Source organism: Carassius auratus, chromosome 15, assembly GCF_003368295.1.
Source record: "Carassius auratus strain Wakin chromosome 15, ASM336829v1, whole genome shotgun sequence".
Taxonomy (NCBI): Eukaryota; Metazoa; Chordata; class Actinopteri; order Cypriniformes; family Cyprinidae; genus Carassius; species Carassius auratus.
The window spans coordinates 7,936,044-7,954,799 of NC_039257.1; the positions used below are offsets into that span (position 1 = coordinate 7,936,044).

At 37.1% G+C, this 18,756-nt stretch overlaps 1 protein-coding gene, 1 long non-coding RNA gene and 1 pseudogene across 3 annotated transcripts; all 3 read left to right on the plus strand.

Moving 5' to 3' along the window:
* The first annotated feature begins 1,893 nt into the window (after nt 1-1,893).
* On the plus strand, nt 1,894-4,406 carry LOC113115523 (C3a anaphylatoxin chemotactic receptor-like; annotated as a pseudogene).
* Nucleotides 4,407-5,918: 1,512 nt separating this feature from the next.
* On the plus strand, nt 5,919-6,655 carry LOC113115524 (uncharacterized). Its single transcript, XR_003293896.1, has 3 exons — nt 5,919-6,116; nt 6,206-6,304; nt 6,598-6,655. It is a non-coding gene; the product is annotated as an uncharacterized LOC113115524 (long non-coding RNA).
* A 1,124-nt stretch (nt 6,656-7,779) lies between these two features.
* Nucleotides 7,780-18,440, plus strand: LOC113114928 (C3a anaphylatoxin chemotactic receptor-like). Of its 2 annotated transcripts, XM_026282040.1 has the most exons (3): nt 7,780-8,038; nt 11,971-12,056; nt 16,549-18,440. In XM_026282040.1, the coding sequence occupies exons 2-3, from the start codon at nt 12,053-12,055 to the stop codon at nt 17,559-17,561; spliced, it is 1,017 nt and encodes a 338-aa protein (XP_026137825.1). In that variant the 5' UTR covers nt 7,780-8,038; nt 11,971-12,052; the 3' UTR covers nt 17,562-18,440. The 2 variants fall into 2 exon arrangements, with proteins under 2 accessions (XP_026137825.1, XP_026137824.1); XM_026282039.1 differs by lacking the exon at nt 11,971-12,056.
* The last annotated feature ends 316 nt before the right edge of the window (nt 18,441-18,756 follow it).

Sequence of the window (18,756 nt, forward strand, 5' to 3'; positions counted from 1 at the left end):
TCAAGGACACGAGGGCAGAATCATGACACATTTAGCATTAATGGGTGAAATATCAGATTGCAGAAATAGAACTTAACATTGCGCAGTCATTAAATGTATTTCCCCACCTACTCCTTCCCACCATCACTCTTTAGTAAGTAAAGTGGAAGTTATAAACAGTTGTTCACTGTCAAATGAAAAACTGAAACTCTAATTTGTATATTTTATGCATAAATGGTGCCTGTTGAAAGAATATTATATATATATATATATATATATATATATATATATATATATATATATATATATATATATATATTGCTTTTGCTGTGTGTTTTGAGTCATCGTCCATTTGTACTATGAAATACCGCCCAATCAACATTGCTCCATTTGACTGTATGAATTGAGAGTATGAATTCAGAATTTAGAATTCATCTGGGTACTTCTGTCTTCTGTCACGTCATCACATAACACCAGTAACCCAGTGCCACTGGAAGACATGCATGCTCATGGCATCACACTGCTCCAGCATGTTTCACAGAGGATGTTTTATGCTTTGGATCATGAGCTGTTCCAAGTGTTCATACTTTTTTCTTCCTGTCCTCCGATCATTCACCACTGTTGTCCACCATGGACATCCAGGCCTTTTTATGTTGCAGAGCTCACTAGTGCTTTCTTTTCAAACTGTTGCTTTGTTGATTGGCCACTCATAATGTTCCTGCTATCTCTCTAATGGGTTTGTTTTATTTTTGAAGCCAAACAATTGTCTGTTTCACTTGTGTGGAGATCTCCTGTGACTGCATGCTGTGGGTTCAGATCAACTTGTTTCAAACGCAAATGACACAATTAAGATGTTCACCAATAACGTGGTGTAACCTAGGCAACACACTTCTCTCAGAATTCGTGATTCATTGGTGGAAGTTCAGAATGGAGGAATAAAGATTGCTCTTTCAGTGACATGGCATACAGTACAGCCAGTACAGTGTGTGTGTGTGTGTGTGTGTGTGTGTGTGTGTGTGTGTGTGTGTGTGTGTGTGTGTGTGTGCGTGTGTGTGTGTGTGTGTGTGTGTGTGTGTGTGCGTGTGTTATTGCCAGCCCTAGGCTCAAACTCACAACCTTAGGATAAGGAGTCAAACTCTAACCACTAGGCCACAACTTCCCCTACGTCGTTAAACAGAACTTAAAATTGCACAACAGATTTCTGCAAAAGCATATTTCTCTTTTTACTCCATCCCACCATCACATTTTTAATAAGTAAAGGGGAATTTATCATTAGGTGTTCACTGTCAACTGATAAGAGAACATGCAAAGAGGTTTTATGAGCTTCAACACAGACTGAAGAAAATGAGTAAGAGTCTAATTTGTGTATTTTATGTATAATTGGTGTCTGCTGAATTTTTGTTATTATTTTACATTATAACTTGGTATTGCTTGATTGTTTATTTCTTGATTTTGTTTGCTTTATGTACTGCCTTTTATGCAAAATTTAATATGAACAATAAAATATACTTAATATATGCTTAATATACTTTCACATTTTCAAAATTTCATCATGTATTTTATTTTTTCCAATTGCAAAAAGAGTGAAAATTTTATTTAAATGTTTTACAGTAAATACATTTTTATTACAAACCTATTGTAAACTGACATTTTATAAAATGCCAACTTTTAGATGAAAATGGTGGAATTCCTCTTTAAAAATAAATGAAAGAAAGAAAGAAAGATAGATAGATAGAAAGAAAGTAAAAAAGAAGCAAATATGATTAAATGTACGTGAGAATGCAAAACTATGCTTCATATTGCATGTTCTCCTGGTGTATAAATATTTCTTGCATGTAAAATGGACCATTAAAAATATTCAGATTCCAAAGACCAACTTTTATTGTGCTTTCTCTTGTTTTTGAGTAGCAGGAACTACTTTTGGACATCAAAATGTGACCAGTTTCACAACAGACAATTCTGCCATGCAGGCAGAGGACTTTTCGGGCATTAAAGTCTTCGAAATATGCATTTACTTGGCAATCTCTGTCGTAGGTCTCATCGGGAACGGGCTTGTAATATTTGTGACCGGCTACAAAATGAAGATAACAGTCAACTCCATTTGGTTCCTCAACTTGGCGATTGCAGACTTCATCTTCTCCTTAACTCTATTGATAAGATTCATTTTAGCCTTATGCAAGCTGGCTTGTCACTTTGGTGACTTCATATGGAAGTTTCTCCTATGTATGATTTACTTAAACATGTTTGCCAGCATTTTTCTGCTGACGACTATCAGTCTGGACCGATGCCTTTGCACATGGATGGTTGTGTGGAGTCGGAACAATCGAACCCTGTGCAAAGCTAGAATCATCAGCAAGGTTGTGTGGGTTTTATCTATCAGCTGCAGCATCCCCACAGTCATCAATCACGCAACAGCAATGTCTCAAGTACACTGTAAAAATCCAACTTCTATAAAATCCTACAAGTCTTTGGTCACATTTAGGTTCATAGTTGGCTTCTTCATCCCCTTCCTGGTCATTGCATCTTCATATATAAGTATCGGCATGCGAGTCAAAAGCCTCAAAAAGAAGATGCAGTTCAGGTCTTACCGGATCATTATAGCTCTGGTCCTGGCCTTTTTATATGCTGGCTTCCTTTTCATATCCACGAGTTTTATGACATAAGTGCAAAGGAGAATCAGTGGAGTGAGTCTGCTAAGGATGTTTTATTAAAAACAGAAGCTGTAGTGAACTGCCTGGCTTTTCTAAGCAGCTGTCTGAACCCCATTCTCTACGTGTTCATGTGTGATGAGTACAAGAAGAAGCTCAAACAGTCTCTGCTGCTAGTGCTGGAGACGGCTTTTGCTGAGGATCATCAGGACTTCAAAGTCTCAAACCAAACAGAAGACGTCGCTATCTCTGTGCTTGCCAGCTGACACGATGAAAAACCAAGCCATTAAAATGATCCAGGCATTCATGAATCTGCTTCCTTACCTTGATAGCCACACTTTTATGACTTATACAAATGAGGTTGAATAAAATATACAACCATTAACTGCATTATACGAGTGGAAAAGTTGAATCAATGCTCAGTCTGTTCTATTTTGGGAGAAAATGTTTTGAAACTCTGCTTAAATCTTGTTGGCTATTTTAATGCAACATTGTCTCATGTAATACATTATATGGAATAATACCTATTTTTCCCAAATGAGGGGCCCTTTTATACTGAGAAATGTAATTTCATGGTGAATGTGATTTCCCCAAATACAATGTATTCCTGGATCAACATCCCAATCAACCAATCAGATTTTAAGGATAAATTTACAACAAGTGTTATGTGCTTCTGTACCCTTGTTATTATAATTTGTTAACTATAATTTCCCTCTGATTTTTGGCACAAATTATGGGTAGCGGAAGGGTTAGTTCTATGTTTTTGGACAGTAATGTTGTTCCAGGATCAAGAAGAAACTAGATTTTGCTAATTTGATTCTAGTTGACACTGGACTGGTTCTCTTTTGCAAGCATTCAAAAATGAGTCAGAGATGTACCAAATTGTGTGTTCCAAACACTGAGAGTCCTGCATGGAAATGTTTAAATAATAACAAAGTAAAAATGTAATTCTTAAAAGCAAGATGTTCGATTAAGATGTTAAAATTAAGATGATGTTTAATTATATTAAATCTTGCTTTTGCCATCAGTCATTTCACCTGTTCTCACTGTATCACATAGGTCAGGTTTTCAGCCTGATAAGAGGTAGCTGGCCAAGACACATCAGTCGGGTTCCCCATCTACTGTAGCTTAAGTTTCCACTGCGTTCACACAGGTGTTTTCTTCAGTGACAATGAAGCACATATGAAAGCATATACTTTATAAACAATCATGTTGTCATTTTCATTAGAAAATGTATCTTTCAGTTTAATAAATTTTCCAGTTCATGTGGCAAAGAGGTTTGCATTTTTGAGCTAAAGAAAGTGGTTTGTACTAGAAATGCAAACAGTGAAATTGTGTGTTTAGGCTACAGTTAAACAGGTGTATACGTGTATGTGTGTGTGTGTGTGTGAGAGAGAGAGAGAGAGAGAGAGAGAGATCATGTAGAGAAGACTTGTATTTGGCTTATTCAGATATATGTTATACCCAGCAATTAACGGCTCTGGTTATACCTATCTATGTATTACAAAGGAATACTGCTTTTTATGGTATATTAGCTCAGCCCCTCTAAAATCAGCCCCTGCCATGACATGTTGACATATAGGCCGTGAGGTTATTTTAATGATGAAAAACACAGGTCTTAAACACAGGTATAGCTATAACTTTCTCCTGTATGCAAATCAGTTTTTCATTTTTATCGTAATACAAAAAGGCCAAAAGCAGTCTCTCCTACACAAAGTGCAGGGGCGGATCTACCGGGGTGGCATAGGGTGCAACGAATTAAAGGTTATGGCCAACTTGAAAATTTACGAGCATGAATCTTTCGTGATTCGTGATCCCGCTCCGAACTCCCGAACTGATTCAAATGATTTGCGATCCCCAAACTGACTCAAATGATTCGCGAACCCGCTTTGGACTCCCGAACTGACTCAAATGATTCGTGAACCCGCTACGAAATCCCGAAATGACTCAAATGATTCGCGAACCCGCTCCGAACTCCCGAACTGACTCAAATGATTCGCGATCCCGCTCCGAACTCCCGAACTGACTTAAATGATTCGCGATCCCCAAACTGACTCAAATGATTCGCGAACCCGATTTGAACTCCCGAACTGACTCAAATGATTCGCGATCCCGCTACGAACTCCCGAACTGATTCAAATGATTCGCGAACCCGCTCCGAACTCTGACATATATTCAGATATAAATGTAGCTAATTTAAAAAAATAAATTAATAATTTTCGATTTTCAAATATTGCACCTGTCAAACATAGTCTATTTTGCAGTCAATACTGTTGACAGTGTCCTTTATCAGTAGGCTTTATATTTATGCTCAGTATGAAGTATAGATATTGTCAGGAGGGGTTCAGATAAAAAATCGGCAGCTGGCAGCAGGAAGTGGCTGCCATTGACAGCCGGAAGGCAGTAACTGACAGCCGGAAGGCAGTAACTGTCAGCCGGATGGTAGGCGGGACCTGCCATTCGGTGGGAGCCAATCAGTATCGACCAACGTGGGCGCAACCAATCAGATATAACTGCACCCAAACGCTTCAGTAATGGTTGCGATTGATCAAACGGTAAGTTCAGAAATTGGTCATCGGAGTAATTAATGTTATTTTGCGTTGTAAGTTTGATTTTAATTGGTATCTTGGTGAACGACTTGGTAGACTTGGTGTCTACTTTGGTTTAATTGTTCAATGAAATCTAATTAGTGGTAGCAACGTTGTTTCTGTACCTTGTTAGGGGCCTACCATTAACTTCAAATTACGTTTGACGTACCATTAAATATTAACGTTTGTTAGCGTGTTAACAGTCTATTGAATAATATAAAATAATGTTGTTTGACTGGAATGATAGAAGATACATTTGCAACACTAACCATATATTTTTGCATGTTAAGAATTTCAGGAGATTGTGTGATATACATTAACTTAAGAGTTCTTAAAATAAGTTTTTTTTTTTTTTGCACTATTGAGGTGTGTTTTCTCTAATACTATGCATGTGCAGAACTGTTCTGTGTACCAGTTGAAGTTGTAAGCATGTGAATGCAAAACTATTATTATTATTTTTTTTTTTATTGTTATCTATACAAAATATAATGGGCCGGTTCATAATTCCTTATAACTTTTAGGTCTAGTTTCACAGACAGGGCTTGGATTAAGCCAGGATTAGGCTGTAGTTAAATTTAGAACATTGAAGTAGCTTTTGTAAACATGCATTTAGAAAGAAAAAAAAACACATTACTGATGTGCATCTTGAGACAAAACCATGGCACTGACACCTTTTTTTTATTTTTTTTGTAATACCCAATAGTTGCCAGATGCTGTCCTGTTGAAAATTCTTCTTTACGTGATCCTGGAGGAGGGTGATGCTACATTACTAAGTCCGTCTTTGGTTTGTTCCAAATTCAGAAGTCTGCTGTACTGTATACAGACTCCTTTCGAAAGAGGGCACAATCCAGCTGGCTTGACTGAGTATCTTCTTTTACAGATTTGATTAGAGGTTTAAAAGGTGCTATAACATTACATTTCTCAGTTGCCATGTCTGAATGTTTATCTTTGTAATAATGCTGTTTTCATGCTCCTCATCTCAATATACAGGTGGAACAAAATGGAGAACAAGTCTAAGCCATGTCAGGAATTCAACAAAATGTACACCCTTCAGACACTGAGACGAGGTTTACAACAACTGCTTACCAGGTGTGCATATTATGCATGAAAATGTAATCACTGCTCTGTACATGATGACAAGATGCAATGGGAATAATCATTAATATGGCTGTGCATGCATGTCTACTGTTAATAAAGCAATTTAGGTATTAAAGTCACCATTTTCTTATGAATAGTAAAATGCAGCAGCTAGAGTTCTTCCTAGAATCAGGAAGTATGACCGGATTAGCCCAGTTCTGTAAACCCTGTACTGGCTCCCTATCAAACATCGTATAGATATTAACATCTTCAATTATATTAATCTGTTTCTTTCTTATTCGAAGGTCACTGCAGTCACCCGGATCCAGTACGTATCCAGACCAGATGGTGGATCGCACCTAGAAAGGACCTCTACAGCCCTGAAAGACAGCGGAGACCAGGACAACTAGAGCCCCAGATACAGATCCCCTGTAAAGACCTTGTTTTTTCTCCATTTTGTCACCGGTGGAGTTTTGGTTCCTTGTCGCCTCTGGCTTGCTTTGTTGTGGTCACTTCATTTACAGTGATATCATTGACATGATTGCAAATGATTCCACAGATACTATTTAAACTGAACCGAGCTCAAGGATGACATCACTGAACTGAATGATAAACTGCCTTTTAAACTGACTACAAACTGAGTTTACTAATGTCCTTCTGCATTATTGACTGACACACTATTTTCCTATTTAATACTGTAAAGTTGCTTTGCTTTGAGCTGTATTATTAAAAGCACTATATAAATAAACGATGCTTGACTTGACCATGTTGCAAGAGGAAAATGAGGGGAGATGCACATCCACCCTGGGTTTTACAGTGATTGGTGCAAGATGCTGGAGAAGTAACTCCGTATACCTCATCAGTTCTGATCTAAGAGTCTTGAAAATACCTCCGGATTGTTGTTAGTGATTCTGATTGATATTTTAGTCTGCTTGCTTGCTGGATATATTTTATACGGTTTACATTGTAAAGCACTGACTTTGACAACTTACTAACCCAGTTACAAATTTAACAGCTACTTTATAATATATATATATATATATATAGTTGTTTCTTGAAATTCTATAAATATAACCGCAAATTATGATTTTAAATAAAGGTCTCTGAGAGACTTCTCTCTTTTCAGTCATTTGTGTATATAGCCTATAATAAATATACAACATACACCCAGTAAGTGCCACTCTCGTATATAAATATAAATTGTTTTATTTCACACAAACAATGATACATGCATAAACATTCAGCTGGAAATTAACGTTTAGCAAAATGATCTTATTTCTTTGTTTATATTTGATCAATATTTTAAATCAAATAATATACAATACTGACCTTTTATACTTATTTAAAAAAGTATTAAACATAATCATAAGTGTATATAATTATTTATTTGTCTTGTTGCCGCCGGCAGCCTCCTCCAATTTCCGGGTATTAGCGACAGCTGCCATCCGGTTTTATTGGCAGCCACTTCCTGCTGCCAGTGACAGCCACTTCCTGCTGACAGCTGCCGATTTTTCGCTGAACCCCCTCTCGATATTGTTGTCATGAAGACAAGATCCTGGTCCGTCGGTGGCCTCCCTTTATGTCACCCACAGTAGCAGCAGCGCGCCAGCGCCACGTCAGGCACGATTCTGGTGTGTTAAGACCTTTTACAGTCTATGGTAAAGACACAGAAAACGCGAAGCAGCCGCCATGCTCACGACATGAAGCCAGTGTGTCACCGGCCTGAGACTCAGGAGGAAAAGTTAGGTAAAATTTGATTATCTATCTATCAATAAATGAAGCTTTAATGAAAGCACAGACTTTGAGATGATAAATAACTAACGTTACAGTGTAATAGTCTACTACGTGATACTTTACCCACTTTTAAAAAGCATGAGGATACATAACAACTTCGTTTTGTGTCAGAACTTTCACAGTCCATACCTGTCAAGTATCCCGTTTTGGCCGGGAAAGTCACGTATTTTACCCTTCTTTCCCGCCGTCCTCCCGTATTAGTATTTTCCCGTAAATCTCCCGTATTTATTTTTTTTTATTTTAACCTGCGTTATTAATAAAATAATAATAATAAAAACATTCCCAATCTGAGCTCTGTCACTAGTCTCGCGATAACTGCCACCTGTAGTAGCCTGTCGCGAGCATAGACAGTAAAAGAAAGGTCGCGAGGGGTGTGTGAGGTCAGGTGACATGAGTTATAACGCGGGAAAAACAACAAAAGAAAAAACCGAGACGGATGATGGATGCTACGATAGAGAGTGAAGGCACACCTGCCAAAGAACCAAAACCCATGTGTAAATACCAGGATAAATGGGACAGCGAATTTACTTTTTTAAAGAATGCAAAGTCTGCAACAAATTTGTACAACAACTCACTAAAAGAGTAAAAGAAAATTTATGTGAAATAAAAAGAAAAACTGTAAAAGAAAAACAATATGAAATGAAAAGAATGTGTGGAATGAAAATAAAATGTAAATGTAACGACAAGCAATGTTAAATTAACAGAAAATATGAAAATAAGCCTTGTAAGGGATACTGGAGCTTTGTTGGGGTGGTGGGACTGCTTGCGGTGGGCGCCGGAAAATTTCCCTTATTTTCAAATTCAAAACTTGACAGGTATGTTTCACACTATCATTCATAAATTCACCCCGTCTGTGTTTGAAAAGCGACAGGGATTGAATCGCGGAAATGGAACTTGCTGTATAAAGCAGAACGTCACGGAATTCAGACATTTTTTTATTAATAAATCAAAAGTAGAGCATTTAATCAAATCTCGATATGGACTAGTGTCTGTAATATTAAAGGTGTTCAGTACTACCGTCGCTCCATACACGCAGATTACGCAATCTGCCTAGGGCACCAACTTCCATCCCAGTTGCTCAAAAAAAAAAAAAAAAAACTTTCTCCATTCTTCCATCCGCGCTCGCAACCGCTCGTACCTCATGTTTGCGGCTGAATGGTCATGATTGATTGATGAACATCTATGCCCGGGTAGAGTACATCAGCGATCCAGCAAAGAGAAAAAAAAAAAAAACAGACATAAAGTTGGCTTGACGTTGGACGTTGGACTCAAATTTAGGGACCGTCTCTAAAGTGACATGTGATATTGGTATACACTTTTCTAACGTCAGTAGCATTTGGGGAGAAAGACCTAGAGTCATAAAACAACTGTAATCTGTTCATCTAGGTGTCAGCTACAATGCACACCTTATACATTTTTAATATATATTGAAATAAATTATAAATAATTTAGGTAAAAACAAGGCCCGTTTATCACTTTCAGGCACATTCCTGTGAAACCTTATGAAAATTACCCATGGTTTTAACAATAACACCACAAATCATTGTTCTTGTAGCCATGGTAACTGCAAATTAACCATGGTTTTGTTACTTCAAATAATAATTTACAAAGAAGTATTAATATACTGTAATATTTTGATGTTGTTGCTGCTATATAAACAGACCTAAGCCACCAATAGTCTTTAAAATGACATGCATTATATAAAAAAAATAATGAGGCAATAATGATTGGTTAATAATAACACTGATAAAATACATAATGTAGGCTAAAACAAAATAATCAATTTATGTACATGTTATTACAAATGCCTGCAAAGGTAGCCGAATGCCATGCAATTACTGCTGTTACACTTACAGGATGATCACATCCTTGTTTAGGCCACTGACCAAACATTTAATTCAAATATTCACTTAATCTTTCATTTTTGGCCACCTTTGTGCTATAGATGACACAGACTTTATAATTTCTTCAAAAAAAAAAAAACATGCATATCACAACCCTTACAAAAATAAACCATGGTTTTATCATAGTAAAACTGCTTAGTTTCCTTTTGCATGATTTCTGAATGCTTGAGAAGACTATAAAATAAATTAGAGTCATAATAAAGTTACAGTCACAGGTAAATTTCGAGAGCTACAATTGTGATTTGTAAATAATACAATTTATTAATTTAGTTTTTTTATTTGATTAAAGTTCTTTTTTCAGCCCTATAGTAGGTGTTTTTTTTTCATCATCATATTTGAGGAAGGGGGGCACAACAATACAGTCCTGCTTAGGACACCCATTTAGCCAGCAGCGGCCCTGAAGATGTTGTTATACACGTCTCTGGAATGTGTGCTCTTCCACACACACACACACACACACACTGAAGCACGCGTGGTGTTTTCAGCTCTTCACTATATATTGACACATGATGTAGGCTACACATGTGCACGCAAGCTCGCTATGAGAGGATTTCACCATTTCATTTGATAAAACTATCGTCATTCATCCGTATCGTATACACAGACTGACAAAAACAACAATGTCTTTATGACAACCTGTGAAAATAAAATTTCGTTATAACTTGAAGAAATATAAACAGAAATATAGTACTATTGCACAGTAGAGTATGCTATACTTCAAGTAGGCTTAATAGCTAATAATAATAGTTAATTAAAAAACACAGAAACTCTGTCTACAACTCACCGAAATAAAAGTTTGGTCTAACTCAAAGAAATTATGTAAGAAATTGCACAGTAAAATATACTTAAAAAAAGATATACTAAAACATTATTTTAAAGGAATATCACACAAGTAATGTTTATTTATTTATTATTATTGTCAGCTAATAAAACCTATGCTTCAGGGAACATATCCATATAGGCTACCATCTAAGTCTAAATGTAGTCTTGACTGGTTGAGTTAGATGGTGATTAACACTAAACAGTAGAAATTCAGTTGAGTCTCCCCAGCTGGAAATGTCACTGGCTGTTAAAGTCTTGTGTTTCTTATAATAAACTGACATATTGTTAACACTGAAGCTTTTATAACGCTCTTAATTACATGTCGATGCATACTGTATGCATTAGTGAGTGTAGGGGTGCTGATGGGGTATGGTCACTTATTCCTTATTTAAACTGTTTCAAATGCAAGACATTGATTGCATGAGATTAAGTTTGTAAATGGCAGCATGTGTCCTTTTGTAGTGTGCACATATATTTATCATCAAACTGTGAAAACTGTGACTAAATTCAGTATATATACGTCTGCCATATGTTGCCACCCCTCAAAAATTCCTGCCCCCTTCTCGCCACCCCTTCAATATTTTTCTAGATCCGCCCCTGACACAGTGAGACATACAAAGACTATTTATAGTGAGCCATATGGAGCCATTAAGGTGCTTTTCGTCCATTTTGAAGATTTACAGATGACAAACTAGTCTGAATGGCTTAAAGGGTCTGCTTTTTAATGGGTCCACATTTATTCGTTTAGCGGATGCTTTTAACCAAAGTGATACACAAATAAGATCAAGGCCTCTAGATGGCGCCATATACAATGCTTTTAAATTAAACACTACAAAAGAAAGATAAACTTTATTATGAACAGAATGCGGCAAGTAAATAAAAATAAAATATAAAAGATTGTGTCAAATCAAATGTGCATTTCAGTCTCAAAACACTAATGTTAAAATGCACAACTGATTATCTGCTCTCCCGTTCATTTTTGGTGGCTGTTATCATAAGTATTTTTTTTATGTTAATAAACAATAACAATTATGATTCTATTTTTGGATCCCCATGGAAGAATTTTTCCTTTGAATGCCGATATTCAAAATAGTTTTCTACAGAAGCAGAGCTCCCTTGTTGCATCATCACTCCACCCCACTCTCTCTTTCATTTAAGTAAAGGGGAAGCAACCAGCAATTGTTTATGCAAAGACCTTTGATAACACACTTGCAGAAAGGACAGACAGAAAGGACTCAAAATGGGTAAGAGCCTTTATTTATGCAATATTCCTGTTTGATACACTTTTGGAACCATGTTGTACTTACACCAAATTTGTGGTTTACTGAGATAAATATGATGCCCTATGAAAAGAAACGGGTGAAGGTTTTTTTGTTTTGTTTTTTGTTGTAATGCAGTATTTCGTTTTTTTAATGACACACATTTTTTGATTCCTCCACCCCTTTGGTTGGTTTCCATTATCTTAATCTCTTCTGGATGGTTGATTTGATCAAGATTAACCAGCATTACCACTGAAATCGAACCGGAATCTAAAAAAATCATCACATCATCATCGTTGTTGTTACTCAGTGTAAATGATAGAATAGTGCCCCTATTATGGGTTATGAAAGGTTAATATTTTGGATTTGAGAGTCCCTAACAACAGGTTAACATACATGCAAGGTGAAAAAACACTTTCATTGTCTTATAATATGTATTAATTTTTCAAAACCTGATGACCCAATCTGTTGTGATTGGTCTACTGCATGCCGCACAAATCAGTAACAGAAAGCTACTGCAGTTTGTACACCAAGGTATTGTTCTATCATTTATCAGAACTCCAAGTAATAACAACGACAAACATTCACTTCTCATCGACACATATCTAGACAATTGCTAGACAAGTACATACTCAGCAACAGTTTTTAAAATAATTCGGCTACTCCATTTTCAGAATAAAATTTTTGATGAAAATTTACTCACCCCTATGTCATCCAAGATGTTCATGTTTCTCTTTCTTTGGTTTCAAAGAATTTAAGGTTTAAGCCTTAAAGTTCTGCATAATCAAGGGTGTGGCCACTTGAGTGACAGGTGGATTGCCGTGTGCATGGTTTCAGCAACCAGCTCCTGCCTTTTTACCTATTTTCAATTATCCAGGAGTGACGCGCTGCCAAGATGGCGACAGCCCACTTTTGGCTTCAAAAATGCTCTTCGCAAACCTATGAGTGATGTCAAGAACACAACGTCCATGTTTCTATACAGTCTATGATTGCAGAGCACAGCGTCTTCTCCACAGGAATCCGCTATGGGTGTTCAAGGTTCGGGGAGGGGAGGTTCAAGTTTTCCCAGGTCTGCATGCGCAACAAGTGGGTGGGCATAAATATGCTAATGTTTCATGTTGACGTCAACTTGAAACACCTTAAGATTCATTTTAAAAAGTACTTAATTTTCACGACTTTTGGATTTAAAACTTTGCAGGATGTTTTCATTCACTGCATGAAAAATAAGTAAAAAAAAATCCATAATAGGGGCAATTTAAGATGGAATGACAAATATATATATATATATATATATATATAGAGAGAGAGAGAGAGAGAGAGAGAGAGAGAGAGAGAGAGTGCTTTAGTTTTTGTGACTTCAGTATCATGCCTGCCATGTTAGTCAGTAGTGGTTAAAAAGCTGTGGTCAAACAGGATGCAAATTCTTGCAACTGTATGCATACTGTCTGGGAGCAAGTACTGAGCTCAGAACAACAATAAAATGTTGTTTATGAATTACAGGCTTACCTGAATAATAAATGCTATAGAGTTTTGTGAAATTATAGTGAATGTGAATTGTGTAACAAGATTTTGCTGGCAGTCTTTTTAATTTATCAGCTGTAGACAGCAAAAAAAAATATATATATAAAAAAAAAATATATATATATATATATATATATATATTAGTTGAGTTAATACTACTCTCATTTATTCTTATGGTTTAAGACAAAGATTAATTTTGTGTTAAAATTATTTACAGTAAACACTTTGTCTTTTATATGTAATACAGAGCCTATGACATGATGCCCCCTGGTGTTAGAATTAGTAAATCCTTGTATTATAACCTCTCAATTTTGATAATTAATTAGTTAATAAATAATTAAGAATTAGATTAATAAAAAAAATTTTATATTGAGCAGGATTTATAATGATTAGATGTGTAAAAGTTCTAAATGAATAAAAATAAAAATCAGAGCTGTAATAATAATAATAAAGTAAAAAATTTTGAAGACATACAACAGCTTTATTCAGAAATGAAACTCATTTCTAACAACTTTCTCTTCTGTGAGCTGTAGACTATGGAAAATTGTGTCTGCTGCAGGTTAAAAAAAGAGAACTGCAACTTTTTAATCACACAACTCAGGCATTTGGTTTTGCAATTCTGAATTTATATATCAGAATTCTGACTTTTTCCTCGCAATACTGTGGGAAAAACTGAACTGGAATTAAAAACTCATGGGGGAGGGGGGGGGGGTTGATCTGGCTAAGAAAAAAAGTCAGAACTGTGAAGTAAATATTTATTAGATTTCAATTGCATTATTTTGTATTCCACAGCAGAAAAGATGTATACTGTTTATAGCTTGCACTTGCAGTTCTGAATTTATATCTCGCAATCCGGTTTCTATCTCGAATATCCTGATTAATTTCTCAGAATTGTAAGAAAAACAAGTTCAAATTGTGAGATTAAAATGTTAGTATTATCTAGTGTTTTCTTTTATTTGACTGCAGAAACGGGCCTTCATGGTTAAAGGGATAGTTCACCCAAAAAGGATGTAATGATACGACCTTTGTAATCATCGGCAAGAAGGAGGCGGGAACCGGCGCACAATCAAAACACTTTAATAATTCAAAAATAAACACAAAACAGCACACCAGCCCCTCACGGACGACTGGTGCGCTCAAAATAAAAAGCAAACATAAAATAATGTCCCAGGCCTGGTCCTCTCTCGTCCTTCACGGTAGTCGCTTCAGTTTTATATCCTTCCATCTCCTACGTGGGACTCGATACTGGCGGTGGGGCGCAGGTGCAGCTCATCTTCAATCACTACACCTGGCCTCACTCCTCTTTCCCACGCCTCTCGGGCCACGCCCCACTCGCCACAAAGGAAAATTATGTCATTAAAGGGGGGGTGAAATGCTCGTTTTCACTCAATATCTTGTTAATCTTGAGTACCTTTAGAGTAGTACTGCATCCTTCATATCTCCAAAAAGTCTTTAGTTTTATTATATTCATAAGAGAAAGATAGTCTGTACCGATTTTTCCCAGAAAAACACAACCGACTGGAGGCGTGACGTGTGGGCGGAGTTAAAGAATCACGAGGCTTTTGCGTTGAGAGCGTTTGGAAGCTGTGACATTACCTTGAGGAAAAAACCATCATCCAAAACAAACCATGGCTTACAGTCAGATTCAGCCGTTTATTTATGATCCTGAATCAGATCCAGAGGCTGAAACTGAACGAGAGCAGCAGCAGCAACGACTCGCTCCGAGCGGGGCTCAAACCCGGGTCTCCGATGGGAGGCGGACGCACTAACAAGGAGGCAGAGATATTTTAAGCAGTTTTACTCACCGCCTGCGGTTCCAACACACGACTGTGACCCTTTTTCGTTGGGACTGCATTATCCTTAAGAAATAAATGATACGCAAATCCGTCGTCAAACTGGGCCTTGTTTGTAAAATCTTCGAAATGCAGGGAACAAACACAAACACTTGCACAACTCCGTTGATGCTCTGTAAAAATAAACTCCATACACTGGTCCCTTAATGCAGTTTTTTTGGTAATCTGTGCAGGATTGTCTTGCCCTGGCAACCAAAAACACACTCCTTTTGTGACATTTCACGACGCTCTCGCTCTGATCAGTCAATGTCTGTTGTGCTCTCAGTGCTGTGCTATACGGGAGCGTGCGCTCTTCCGGCAGAAGTGCCTTAGGACCCATATAAGGAAATTCCGCTCCATCTAACGTCACACAGAGCCATATTCGAAAAAAACATTCCGAAACTTGTGACAAACTGGAAGGAGTATTTTTGGAACAGAAATACTCCTTCAAACGTACAACTTAATTTTTGAAACTGTGTCCATGTTTAGCATGGGAATCCAATTCTTTAACAGTGTAAAAAACTCAGTATGCATGAAATAGCATTTCACCCCCCCCCCCCCCCCCCCCTTTAAAGATTCACCCACATGTCGTACCAAACACGTAATACTTAGGATTTAGTCCGAGAGCTCTCAGTCCCTGAAAGTTTGTGTACGGTATACTGTCCATGTCCAGAAAACATCATCAAAGTAGTCCATGTGACATCAGAGAGTCAGTTAGAATTTGTTGAAGCATTGAAAATACATTTTGGTCCAAAAATAACAAAAACTACGACTTTATTTATCATTCGATGTAACATGGACAGTAGACCGTACACACACTTTCAATGGAGGGACAGAAAGCTCTCAGACTAAATCTAAAATATCTTAAACTGTGTTCCGAAGATGAACGGAGGTCTTACAGGTTTGGAACGACATGAGGGTGAATCATTAATGACATAATTTTTCTTTTTGGGTGAACTATCCCTTTAACCACTGCAACAGGATCATTGCATCATTGATTTGAACTTGTGCTATCAGTTGGATTTGTGAACGAATCATTCTAGTTGACTCAATTTTCAATTCCAAAGATTTAAATTGTTGTTAATTCTGTCATAAATGATTGTCTTTCTCTTTTCTTTGTGTAGCGGTCAACTCAACGCAGACAGACTTATCAGGAATCGAAATCTTCAATATATCCATTTACTTTGTCGTCTTTGCTTTGGGTATTGTTGGAAATGGGCTCGTCATATATGTGACCGGCTACAAAATGAAGACGACCGTCAACTCCATCTGGTTTCTCAACTTGGCAATTGCAGACTTCATCTTCATCTTAATCATCATCCTCTACATTGTTAATGGCTTTACCAAGGTTTGGGTCTTTGGTGACTTAATGTGCAAGTTGGTGTCCTTCGTGACTGTGCTAAACATGTTTGCCAGCATTTTTTTGCTCACGGCTATCAGTCTGGATCGATGTCTTTCCACCTGGGTGATTGTTTGGGCTCAAAACAAACGCACTCTGGTCAAAGCCAGGATCATCTGTTCACTCATGTGGGTTTTATCCATTGGCTGCAGCATCCCGTTTGTTTTGTGCCGCTCAGTAGAGAAGGATCACTGTGCCTATGATTGCCCTTTAAACATCTTAAGGTCTCTGTTCATATACAGGTTTATAGTGGGCTTTCTCGTCCCCTTCCTGATCATTGCATCTTCATACATTGCTATCGGAGTGCGAGCCAAACGTCTCAAAAGAGGAAAGAAGCTCAAACCTTTCCGTGTTATTATAGCTGTGATCCTGGCCTTTTTCATATGCTGGTTTCCTTTGCATGTTCAACAGCTTTCTCACATAGTTGCTCATATAAATGACTGGAGCGACATTATATACATAACCGATGAAATAGGACCATTTGTTAACTGCCTGGTACATCTCAACAGCTGTCTGAACCCCATTCTCTACGTGTTCATGTGTGAGGAGTTTAAGATGAAGCTCAAACAGTCTCTGCTGCTGGTGCTGGAGACGGCTTTTGCAGAAGAACATTTGCCTTTCCGAACATCTCGCCCTTCCTCGTGTTCACGCCTCTCAGAATCACAGGGGCTCAAGCAGATGAATGAAACGACCATCTCATCATCCGGCAGCAGTCAGGACAACAATACCACCGTTTAGAAAATCAGTCTCAGAGATATTCCTTCCTTATGTTGGACTGAAGTGATCAGATAAATCACATTAACAAGCTCTCAACATTTTTGCCTTGATGCCTGCCATCTCATACCAGAGGTTCAAAGCCAATTTGTGTTAAAGACAATTTGAAGTTTGTTTTAAATGTTGCAATTTGTGTGCCATCAGTTTCATCAAAAAAAAAAAAAAAAGATTAAGACTTCATTGCTGAATTTCACATGCCCTCATTTTCCATTGGCTGGACAAACTGAGAGCCCCGCCTCAAACTCAGACCATTGGTCGGGTCAGTGTTGCTGTTTCTAGTTGGGTTGAAAAACTGTTTGCATTGTTTATGCTTTTTTGTGAAATGATTTATTTTATACATGTCTTTGTTTATTAAAACTGCTTTGTAGAAATCTTTTAAGATTGAAAAATATTTTCAGCACATATTTTTCTGTTTTATATATTATTTTCGTTAACAATGTCTGACACAACCTTTTAGCTACATTGTAATACTGTCAATTTAGTGCTAATATTCTGCCATGTTTAATTAATCAACATAATAAGCTGTTTGAAACATTATGTAATCTATAGCCTTCCTTGTATTTCTGTCTGACGTTTATTATGAGCATAAAACACTGCAGTCACAACATTCTATCTCTCTCTCGATCTCTCTCTCGATCTCTCTCTCTATCTCTCTTTCTATCTATCTATCTATCTATCTATCTATCTATCTATCTATCTATCTATCTACATTTCAGTGACATATAATATGCAGTTAGAAACCTGGAATTAGGTTCCTTGTGCATGTTTACCAGCCCTGAGCCATAAGCACTATGTTACCAAGTCTGACATGTGTTCATTTAATAAAATCAACAATGCATTGAGCGACTGGCGTAAATGAAATACAATTCTTAGGTGTTGAAATCAATGTGTGGAAGAATACAGAAACATAACAAAGGATGCTGTCTACTTCAGTAAACATGATAAACTGATTGAAATGTGAGATCTTACATTTTTTTAAATTATAATACAGCTTGTGAACAAAATGTCATGTAGCATTTCATTTACATTAGACAAACCATCAGGGTCCACAGCTCATTAGTTCGCTAGAAACATGAATTTCAAGAAATAGTAGAATATACAGAGCCGCTGCTGGTTAAACGGATGCCCTAAGCAGAATTGTAATGTTGTGCCCCTCCCC